This window comes from Silene latifolia, chromosome 11 (genome assembly GCF_048544455.1).
Source record: "Silene latifolia isolate original U9 population chromosome 11, ASM4854445v1, whole genome shotgun sequence".
NCBI classification, from domain to species: domain Eukaryota; kingdom Viridiplantae; phylum Streptophyta; class Magnoliopsida; order Caryophyllales; family Caryophyllaceae; genus Silene; species Silene latifolia.
Window position 1 is genome coordinate 8372452 of NC_133536.1, and position 11518 is coordinate 8383969.

General features: G+C 37.7%; 3 protein-coding genes across 3 annotated transcripts; 1 reads left to right on the top strand and 2 right to left on the bottom strand.

Moving 5' to 3' along the window:
• Positions 1-902: 902 nt before the first annotated feature.
• On the bottom strand, positions 903-3472 carry LOC141612836 (uncharacterized). Its single transcript, XM_074431585.1, has 2 exons — positions 2654-3472; positions 903-2321 (listed from the first exon to the last, which is right to left on the bottom strand). Exons 1-2 carry the CDS (start codon positions 3470-3472, stop codon positions 903-905), a joined length of 2238 nt encoding a protein of 745 aa, XP_074287686.1.
• Positions 3473-6677: 3205 nt separating this feature from the next.
• On the top strand, positions 6678-9822 carry LOC141610911 (rop guanine nucleotide exchange factor 12-like). The gene is made up of 7 exons (XM_074429223.1): positions 6678-7088; positions 7202-7318; positions 7630-7784; positions 7918-7992; positions 8101-8367; positions 8573-8893; positions 9215-9822. Exons 1-7 carry the CDS (start codon positions 6776-6778, stop codon positions 9644-9646), a joined length of 1680 nt encoding a protein of 559 aa, XP_074285324.1. The 5' UTR covers positions 6678-6775; the 3' UTR covers positions 9647-9822.
• A 184-nt stretch (positions 9823-10006) lies between these two features.
• On the bottom strand, positions 10007-11150 carry LOC141610912 (photosystem I reaction center subunit VI, chloroplastic). The gene is made up of 2 exons (XM_074429224.1): positions 10778-11150; positions 10007-10328 (listed from the first exon to the last, which is right to left on the bottom strand). The coding sequence occupies exons 1-2, from the start codon at positions 11042-11044 to the stop codon at positions 10149-10151; spliced, it is 447 nt and encodes a 148-aa protein (XP_074285325.1). The 5' UTR covers positions 11045-11150; the 3' UTR covers positions 10007-10148.
• Positions 11151-11518: the final 368 nt, after the last annotated feature.

Here is an 11518-nt window from a genome sequence, read left to right on the forward strand (position 1 = left end):
TTACATTTGACTGAAAAATGGTTTAAAAACTCTATCTTATTTATTTCAAACAAATATGGACTGTCTTAAGGGAGATCAACCCCGAAGTTGGATTAAGTGGTTTGATCTTATCAAAACATAGGCTGTTAAGCTTACAAGAGCACATACTGATGGAACAAATAATCTTAGATGGGCTTAGTGAAGTTATTGGGTCAAAGCATGACCAAGAGCCACGACCAAGTTTTGAGCCCAGCTCAAGTTCCACACTTCGACATACAAAATCTAGAGGTGGCCATCCGGTTAGTCGGGTTGAGTTTGGGTTGTTCAAGTCGGGTCGATTATATCGGGTTCAGGTCATATCGAGTCATCCTACCTTTTTGTGTCCGGGCGGGTCATTTCAAGTAAAAAGATGAACGGATCTCGTCGGGATTGGGCCGAGTCATTATTGGGTTTTTTTTTATCGCATTACTTAATTTTTTAACCATAAAAATTAGTTTTTCGATCTTTATTTGGTTTAGTTGCTACATTATTATATCAAACATATCAAACTAAACACTTAATTGCTTCCATTTTAAGCAATATTAAGATTAATACAGAGTAATTAATAATTGTCGGGTCATCAATTTAATCGGGCTCAATACAAGGCCGGGTTCACGTCGGGTTCGGGTTTGGGTTACTGAATGTCGAGTTACGAATCGTCAACAGGTCAAGTAGGGTCATTTCGATTTAAAATATTCTCGGATTCCGTCGAGTCAGATTTTCTCGGGTTCGAGTCGAACCACATGAATCAGGATTCAGGACACACACCAGCTCAACGCAATACCTAAGTATTGAAAAAAGAAGGCAAGAAATAAAGAAAAGAATAAATCACAAATCTTTCAGAATTTTTTTTTTTTTTTTTTGACAGCAACAAATAGCATAGCTTACATAAGAGCTCCCTGAGCAAGATTATGAGCTATCCTATTCACTCCCCTAGGACAGAAACTAAGAGAGCAACAATGAAAAAGAGACGCAATAGACTTAATATCTTGAATAATGCACTTGATAGATGCAATCGGCTTCTCCGCTCCCGCAACCTGCAAAACCAAGTTAAGACAATCTGTAACAAGTCTAACATGAAGGTACCCTTCGTCCAAGGCCCATCTGAGCGCCATAAAAGCTGCATATCCTTCGGCATGCAGGGCAGAAGAGGCAAACGAGCGATCGTGGAGAGAATTCCTTAAGGTCCCATTGTCATCCAATAAGCACCATCCCATGCCAGCGCTTCTATCAGCCCTCCAAGCAGCATCACACTTGACAGTACAAATATTTCCGCATCCAGGTCCACCAATGATCCAAAAGGGGAAGGAGTTTCTAACCCTCTTAGCTAAACCAAGATCAGGGGAGGAGTCCAGCAAAGTCGCTCGAAGAAGGCTAGCATCCTTATTGCACACAACCTCCTTCATACACATAATGTCACTAAGAATAGAATGTAAAGCACTCATAGGCCAAGGGCGGTGATTCTTGAAAACCATCTCATTCCTGCAACACCAAATTCTCCAGAGGGTAGCGATAAGGGGGAAAAGGAGGGAGTTAGGATCTGGGCCAATTAGGAAATAGGTTACCCAGTTAATGACCCAAACCCTAACATCAATGTCCACCCCTCCCGTGATTCTAAGTCCTAAAGGACAGCCAAACCATAGAGCCTTAGCAAAACTACAATCTCTGAACAAATGAGAAATAGATTCCACGCAAGGAGATGAGCCATCACAAAGAGTACAGAAGGAGCGCCAATTCATTTTTCGTTTGAGGAATTCAGAGCCCACTGGTAGGGCATTAGCCATAAACTTCCATAAAAACACCTTAAGTTTGTTAGAGATAGGCAACTTCCAGAGCTTAGCTCTGCAAAAATCCACAATTGTTGCAGACATTCTAGAAAGATCAGCAGTTGAGGTAAGTTCATTAGTTAAGGCCATAGCAGCAACATAGTATCCCGATTTGACAGTGAAAGCACCATGTTTAGAGAATTTCCAATAGAAAGAGTCATTCGAGGGTTGACACGGGATATAAGTTGCGAGGATTTTCTTTGTAACTTCCTCACCCGGATCGAAACCAAGAGAAGAGAGATCCCATCTCCTATGACTATCATGAAGGTCACCAACCAATAACGCGGAATCAATAGGAGCATCAAAAAGATCCCCACAAAGATCATGAAGACTATAACCCTCTATCCATTTGCTCTTCCAAGCATTAAGACGAGAAGTAGATCCAATAGTCCAAGCAACATTATTGTAGATAAGATCGGATCCCCAAACAAGGCTTTTGAGAGCCCAAGACGACGCTTGGAGAGCCTTCCAACGGGTCTGGAATAAATAATCATCTTGAACACCAAGCTTGGGACCAATAACTTTACTAATAAGACTTCCTGGAACGCATAAGATTCTCCAAGCAGATTTGGCGAGAAGAGCTTGGTTAAAGCAACCAATATTTCGAAGTCCAAGACCCCTTCACCGACTGTGCCTACTAAGGAAATCCTTACTACACCAATGAATAGACTTCTTATTTCTAGTTCCACTCCACCAAAAATGCACCATCAAAGACTGAAGCTTTGATGTTACACTTACCGGTATACGAAATACCGATAGAGAGAAAAGAGATAGTGAAGATAGAACAGAACGAATAAGAGTCAATTTACCAGCCGAACAGAGAAGAATGTTATTCCAGGAGGATAACTTCCGCTTAGTCTTGTCGACAAGAAATTTAAATAAGTCCCTTTTAGAAGACCCAATACTCGTAGGAAGGCCGAGGTAGTTGCCAAGGTCATTCTTAGGGGAAAATTTAAACTCATGGGCACTTCGACCGTCATAAGAGAGCAATTTGGACTGAAAAGAATAGAGGACTTATCCTTATTAAGGCATTGCCCAGAGGCAGCACAGTATTCATCGATAATATTCATAAGAAAATCCAAATTCCCAAAGTCACCACTGATAAAGAAGAGTGAATCGTCCGCAAACAATAAATGGGCGATTTCCGGCCCGTTCTTGCAGATTTTGATACCTTTAATAAGATTGCTATCCTGGGCATAAAGAATCATTTGAGATAGGACTTCCGTGCAAAGCGCAAAAATATAAGGAGATAAAGGATCACCTTGCCTAATCCCACAGCCGGGTTCAACTCTTTCCATAGGAGCACCATTAATCAGAACTTCGTAAGAAACAGATTCAATAGTACTCATAATAAGCTGAACCAAAGAGCCCGACAAATTTAAGTAAGAGAGCACCCCTCTTATGAAATTCCAGTTTAATCTATCATAGGCTTTGCTCATATCCACCTTTAAAGCCATCATACCCATCTTACCATAATTTCTATGATTTATGATGTGAAGAACTTCTTGGGCAATGACAATATTATCTGCAATACTTCTATTAGGGACAAAAGCGCTTTGAAAAGGACTAACAAGATCATCCATAACCCCTTTTAATCTATTAGCAATACACTTTGTGACAACTTTCATAATAACATTACAAAGGCTAATCGGTCGAAAATCCCCAACTCTCTCTCCGGCAATCATTTTTTAATAAGAACAATAAAGGTTTTATTGAAATCCTTAAGCACACGCATGCAGAATTAAGGATATTGAGAGCTCCATTAATAACATCATTCTTAACAATGGCCCAGTACTTTTGGTAAAAAGCAGCCGGGATACCGTCGGGACCCGGTGATTTTAGAGGTCCCAATTGAAACACAGCCTCACGAACTTCCTTTTTCGAGAATACACGACCCAATTTGGCTCCCTCCTCCATACCCACTTTGTGCTTAAGATTATCAAATAAGTAACCAAACTTATTTAAGTAATCTTCAAAACACTCGGGTTCAGAATCAGAATTAAAGATAGTGGAAAAATGCTTATGAAACAATCCACTAATCTCCTCCATATCAAACGTCCATTCATTAGACTCCTTCTTAATACCTAAGATAAGATTAGCACCAGAACGTCCTTTAACCCAATTGAAAAAATACTTCGTGCACGTGTCACCCTCACAATTCCATTTCAATTTGGTACGTTGACGCCAATACGTGCCAGCAGCAAGGGAGAATTCCATAAGCTTTTTGTGGCATGATTCGTAATTAACAGAATCACCCCCATTCTCAATATCCAAAAGATAGGACTCAAGATCCTGATCAAATTCACTCCACTTTAGACCCCATTCGTCCTTTTTATTACAAGCCCAAACCCTGAAATCATTATTAACACGACGAAGTTTTGCCAAAAGAACATGAGAAGCATCACCCGTATCTTTTCTTTCCCAGCTTTCTTTAACGAGACCACTGCATTCGGCATGATCAAAACACCAAGTTTCTAACCTATACACTTTCTTCTTGGTATTCAGAACCATATTTGTGTCAAGGATGATAGGCGCGTGATCCGATATTTGAATAGGTAAGTGTTTGATAAAAGTATTTGGGAAAAGAGAAAGCCAGTCATTGGAAGCAAATCCCTTATCAATTCTTTCATATATTCGATGTGGACCGTCCCTATTATTGCACCAAGTGAATCTAGGTCCCTTAAAAGGAATATCCATCAGACAATGCAAATTCTTCCAGTATGAGAATAAGTTTGCTCCTCTAATCAATTTATCACTGCCACCTAACTTATCAGAAGAGAACTCAAATTGGTTGAAATCACCTATAAGCAAGAAGGGTTTGTCAAGGGAATTTAGATGATGAGTAAAATTATCCCAAACAGGACCCCTCTTAGAATGATCGGGTTCACCATAAACACAGCACAAATACCACATGTTACCCTTACACTGATTCACCAAGAGGATAATAAGATTACAACTGATAAAGACACATTCTAATTTACAGCTACTTTTCCAGCCGACCCAGAGTCCCCCCCTTAAGCCATTAGCATCACACCCAGCAGACTGAAGGAAACCCATAGATCGCAGAAGAGCATCTTTCAGAAATATGAGACCTACTTACGTATAAATACCCAATATCATCAATTTTAAGAGACTGGTTTACGGAGACGAGAGAGCATTAGGATTTCAATTAGGCCTCACAGCCAAGAGACGGGTACACGTAGCTTTAAAGAGGACGCGACCGACTCGAGTCATATCTTGTTATTTTATTTATCGTAATTATTAGTGCGAAAGTGGCAATTTGCCCCCTTAACTTTGTTCAATGGTGAAATTAGGCCCCTTAACTTTCAATTGTAGTAATCAAGCCCCATAACTTAAACAAAAAGTGAAATTCAACCCAATTTTTATTTTTCACTTAAATCTCAACAAAAATTCATTTTATATTTATATTATACAACAAATAATACATAAAAATTACTAATTTTAACTTTATTAATTTATATAAGTTTAATTATTCATCTAAATAATAATTTTACATTCATCTATAATAAACAAAATAAAAATATGATAAAATTTTACGAACTATTCTTACATTTATAATAAATTGTCTAAAATTGTAAAATTATAAAAAATACTCGTTTACAATTATAGATTGTACAAAATTTATAAGGTTACAAAAAACTAAATTTTATATTTAATTAATTGGATTATAAAAATGATTTTTTGTTAAAATTTAAGTAAAAAATAAAAATTGGGGTTGAATTTCACTTTTTGTTAAAGTTATGGGGTTTGATTGCTACAATTGAAAGTTAAGGGGCTTAATTTCACCATTGAACATAGTTAAGGGGGCAAATTGCCACTTTCGCGTAATCCAAATCTTTTAGTTATTGAGAGATGAGAGATGTAAGTACTTATAATTCTAAGGTTTTTTTTTTTGAATTAATAATTATAAGGTTTTTGTGATTATGAATTATTGCTCTTATTGATTAACTATCTTTTAACTATCTAATAGGTTAATTTTATATTTTTATGTGTGGATTGTTAAGTTAATAGTAATTTTAAATTTTAATTGAGTTGCAGTTTTCTGGTCCAATTAATTTGAATTGCTAGGATTTTACATGATACCAAGTTTTATTGAGTTGCAGTTCATGGTTCTTTTGAATTCAATTGATTTATGTTCTTAATGTGACCGGATCTAGCGATTTAATACGTGCTTTCATCACAAGGTTTCGATATTAGGTTTAAACTTGCGTGAGTTGACGAGGATTAACAAGTAAAAATGATAAAATTGCTAATTAGCTTGCTTATAACTAAACCTGTCAAAATTGAACCAACCCGAATTACTTGGCTCGAATAATCAGACTCTGAACTCGACACCCGGACTCAAAACCCAAGCTTGACCCGTCCCAATATAACCCAATTCAAATGTATTCAGCCTCACAACCTATTATCCACAATACTCTATCTGAACCATTAAACTAAAACATTTTCCGACTCCATCACCATATTCGAACAAAGAAGAAACATCAACCAAATCCCAATAATATTCCCATTATCCATAACAAAATGTTAAACTAACCCCTCCCTAAAATAATAATAAAAAAAGACATCCTTGTAAATCCCTTTCATGACAACTTGTAAACATACACTTTCTTAAACATGCACCCCACGTTCTTAATACTTCCTACAACTCAAAAATAGTAAACATCTCACAAAACAACCATCTCATCATTTTTTCTTCCTAACCTAAACTTAATAATAATCAATCTCATTATTTTTTTTTGTTGTTGTTGGATCAAACAAAGTCAAATTACAATCTTTCTTCATTACCCTTTTTTCCTTCCTTTCTCTCCCTCCCTCCTTCCCTCAATAATGTAAATGACACAAAAATAATCAAAAATAAAAACATTATTATTGTTTATTTTTGTGTCATGCAAAATTGTTGATAGTTGATGGGTCAGGCCGGGTTAGAGCAAGAAGAAGAGAGTTACAAGACGACGAAGATGTCTCAATTTAAAGGATCGAAAGAGGGTGGTGGGATGAGTAGTAATGGTCGTAGACGTGCACATTCGCATAGCATGGTTATTGAAAGTTCGAAGTCAGATGAATTGGTTGAAGATACGCGGTGTACCAAGAGTCAACAAACTAAGTCCGATAAGACTCTGCCTAAGCAGAGGATTGGTTCTGCCTTGGACTCGGACCATGGTCCGAGGTCAAGGATTGGGAATGGCATTGGTGGTGGTGATCGCGAGTCTCTTCTTAAAGGTACCACCATATATCTTTTATAGTATGGTTATCAGCCAATCTTATTATATCAAATGGGAAATTGCAAAACTAGGCTTATTTTATTAATTTATATGTGTTGTATATGGTACTAGATATGGAAATGATGAAGGATAGGTTCGCAAAGTTGTTACTAGGAGAAGACATGTCCGGTGGAGGAAAGGGTGTCTCGTCTGCTTTGGCATTGTCGAATGCAGTCACCAATTTAGCCGGTAAGGCACCTAACAATGTACCATTTTAATTTCAAATCATATATTACTCGTATCAATTAGTAGATTATACAACCAGTTATATACAGTTATATGGTGTAGAATCTGAGCTGTATATTAAAGTTTTGTTAATGAACTCACACAATTAAATATAAAAAAAAAAAAATTCTTACAAAACTCAAAAAAATTGCACATAAACTCGGATTAATGTATAGGGGTTGTACAATGCTTATTATATAACTGGTTGTATAGTAATATTTGTGTACTCGTATCTTATAAGCATCCGAAAAATAAATGGCTATATTTCAATGCAGCATCTGTGTTTGGTGAACAAAGGAAACTTGAACCAATGGCGCCCGAGAATAGAGCTAGATGGAAAAAAGAAATCGACTGGCTTTTATCCGTCACAGATCACATTGTAGAATTCGTCCCTTCACAGCAAAAATCCGCAAATGGAACATGTATGGAGGTAATGCTAAAAAAATTCTCATATGTGACAGTCTCGTATTAATATTTATGTTTTGACATTGAGCTATATACCGTTTTTCAAGAGACTGATTATCTTACGAGCTTCTGAACAAGATTACTCATCGTAATGACAGATAATGACAACAAAACAACGAACAGATCTTCAAATGAACATCCCGGCGCTAAGAAAACTTGATGCTATGCTAATTGTAAGTGTAAAGAGGTTGTCCATGTATAATTTGTAGTTAAGAATTGTGTTGAATGTAAATTTTCAGAAGGATTAACTAAACTGGCTGTATGACTAAATATTAATGTAGGATTGCTTAGACAATTTCAAGGATCAGAATGAATTCTATTATGTGGCGAAAGACGCAGATGAATCAGAAAAGGGAGCCACACGAGATGAAAAATGGTGGTTACCGACTGTCAAAGTTCCTGCAGACGGCCTTTCAAATGTTACTAAGAAATGGCTACAATTTCAAAAGGATTCCGTCAACCAAGTGCTGAAAGCCGCTATGGCTATAAACGCTCAAGTCTTGTCAGAGATGGAGATTCCTGAAAACTACATTGAATCTTTACCAAAGGTAACAAATGCATTGTCCTGATCAAGTCGATTTTTTTTTTGATGATGAGGGGTTGAATTTCCCTGGGCCCATGCATTCCCGCACCACCACATGGACCTGTAAGCCACCCCTTTCAGGGGCTGCAGTGGCCAAGTCAATTTGGTTTGAGTATATCATGCATTTTTTATCTAGTCATTTAATTAATGGCGGTTTAATTAATTGGCAGAACGGAAGAGCTAGTCTGGGAGACGCGATCTACAAAAGTATCACAGTAGAGTACTTTGATCCTGAGCAGTTTCTTCATTCAATGGACTTATCATCGGAACACAAGATTCTTGACCTTAAGAACAGAATTGAGGCATCCGTTGTGATTTGGAGACGAAAAATATACAGCAAAGATGTCAAGTCTCCTTGGGGCTCTAGTGTCAGCTTGGAGAAAAGGGAGCTCTTTGAAGAAAGAGCAGAAACCATTTTGCTAATACTCAAACAACGTTTCCCCGGAATTTCTCAATCTTCACTTGACATAAGCAAGATCCAATTCAACCGGGTATGGTCACGTTATCTAACTCGATTTTATCAATTAACCTATGTTGCTCGGAGTTGGCTGCAAGGGTCACAAAATAGCCTTTGCAACACTTGCAGCCGAGTACCAAAGTTGGCTGGTGTGAGTGGTAAGGGCTCTCATCTCTTAAACAAGTGGTCAGGGGTTCGATTCCCGACTCTTGCGAATGAAAAAGTCAAACTTGGGAGGGGTCAACCCATTAAATTGCCTTCAGTAACACTTGCAGCCGAGTCAGAGTAACATGGCTAAGTACGGATTCTCTTTTGCAATATAAAGATACTAAAACCAGATGCCATATTTGTGCAGGATATAGGACATGCACTATTGGAGAGCTACTCGAGAATCCTAGAGAGTTTAGCGCACACAGTCTTATCACGAATTGAAGACGTTCTGTACGCAGATTCTCTAACTCAAAATCCATCACTGGCGCAAAGCAAGAGGAACCCTCTAACTGATGTGAAGATCACATCAACAAAGTTTCCAAATGCTGACGAAGAAATAGAGAAGCTAAATGCAGCAGGAACGCCTACATCAATGACGCTCTCAGACTTTATGGGTTGGACTATGGATCAGGGAGACCCAGAAGGGAAGCCAAAAGAGGCAGTAGAGAACGAGGAGCTTGTAAAAGACGGTGAACTAAGTAAACATTCAGGGGAACTCCCTAATCTTATCATCCCTAGAAAGGGTTCATATCTTGACAGTTTGGGTGGTTTACGGAGTCCCACATCCCGCCATTAAAGACAGGCGGGTTAGGGTTAGATTCCGAAGACTTTGTAACTTCATTACGGGAGAGAAACGAGGGAGGGAGGGAGAGAAAGGGGAACAATTTTGGAAAGAACAAATTTTGTACTCTTCACTTCCCTTGTTTTACGAATGGGGGAAGGTAATGCAATGGTCGGAAGTAATTTGAACCAGCATTGTTCAGCATTATACACCAGTGTTCTCTTAGACTTTTAGCCAGTTCAGATGTTCAGTTATACCTTAACTAAACGCGCATAGATACATAATTTGTGACCAGTTACCTAAGGGTTTACACAGTGCGCACCCAAGGCATACGCATTATAACTTCATTAATCAAACCAAAACATAGAACACGAATCACTGAAACTCTTAGAATTTGTAATTGAACATAATTTCAGTTTCGACAATTCTGAGAAATAGAAGGCCAGAGTAGTCTGAAAGCACTAAGCATATACATACAAGTCAAAATGGTAACATAATTTTCAATCAAAGAGTAAACTTAGATCTTGCCACGGGGACCGAGCTTAGGGGGGAGTTGAGGACCCTTCTTGATGGGTAAAACATCAGGAGGCGCAGTCGCGCTAACATATGTAAGCAAACCACCACCTCCTAGTATTAAAAACTTGAGCAACAATCCTCTCTTGGTGAATGGTGCTGCAAATGTCTCAAAGAATTTGCTCTGCATGCAATTTTTTCACCATCAATTCCTTAGACAAAACTCAGTGCATTTTACATAACAAGAGTTAATATTAACCCAGTTTAAAATGAGACGATGTAACCAGGTGATAATTTAATTAGGATTCCGCTCTAAAACAAAGGGTTAGACTGTTAGAGTACTTCGTATATAAACTCTCTAGGTCATATTTCTTCACTTACCAAAAAGTGGTAATATTAATTAATTCAGATTAAAATGAGACGATGTCACCATGTGAAATATATTTAGTTTAGGATTCCACTCTAAAACAAACTGTATATAAACTGTCTAGGTCACAACTTAGCCGAAATATTTTCTACCAATGAACGTGGCTAACACATTGTTATTTATCTTTCTTGCATCTGTTATAACAAAAACCATTCCGCAACATAAAGCGATCAAAACCCGTCAAGAAAAAGAAGAAAGGAAAGAACCTGAAGGGAGTTGTAAGGAGAAGGAGCATCAGAACCATACAAATCCCATTGACCAGTAGTATTAGCAATATCCTCCAAATCAAAGTAAACACTCTTATCACCATACTTAGCAACAACAACAGCTGCACCATTTCTTCTAGAGTTGTTAACCTTAACATTAAGTCTTGTATTAGCCTTAATGTTAAGCTTAGTTCCTGTAATGGAACTTCCTGCAAGTCCCTTGATGCTTGTTGGCTGCACACATGCCATGGTTGCTAGTGATGCCATGCTGTTTTTGCTGAATTATGAGTGTGTCTTTTGCAACAACTATTTTGTGATTTTGTATTGGTTTACATTTGTAGAGGATCATATTTCTAGTTTATGTGGAAGTGAGTGAGTTACTTGGGATATGTGGGGAAAGTGTGAAGGCCTGTTATGGTTTGACATGTGGAGTTGAGGGTGGATAATGCTATCTATTTTGATTCTCTATTGCTTGTATTTTGTTGTTTGGTGTAGGCTTTAGTTCATGTTCACTATGGAGTATGTGGTTTAAGTAGATTTGGTAGACTCGCAAATTCTTGTTTCAGATGGGTTATATTTGTCTCAAACAATAAGATGAGATTTTGAAATAATTTTATGGTCAAATGTGGCCTTTTGAGGACTTAAAGTGTAGGTCTTGGTTCATGTTTACTACTCACTAACCTTGTTCTATGTTTTTTTTTGTACGTAAAAGTTTAGGTTTAAGGGTAGGTTTTACCCAGT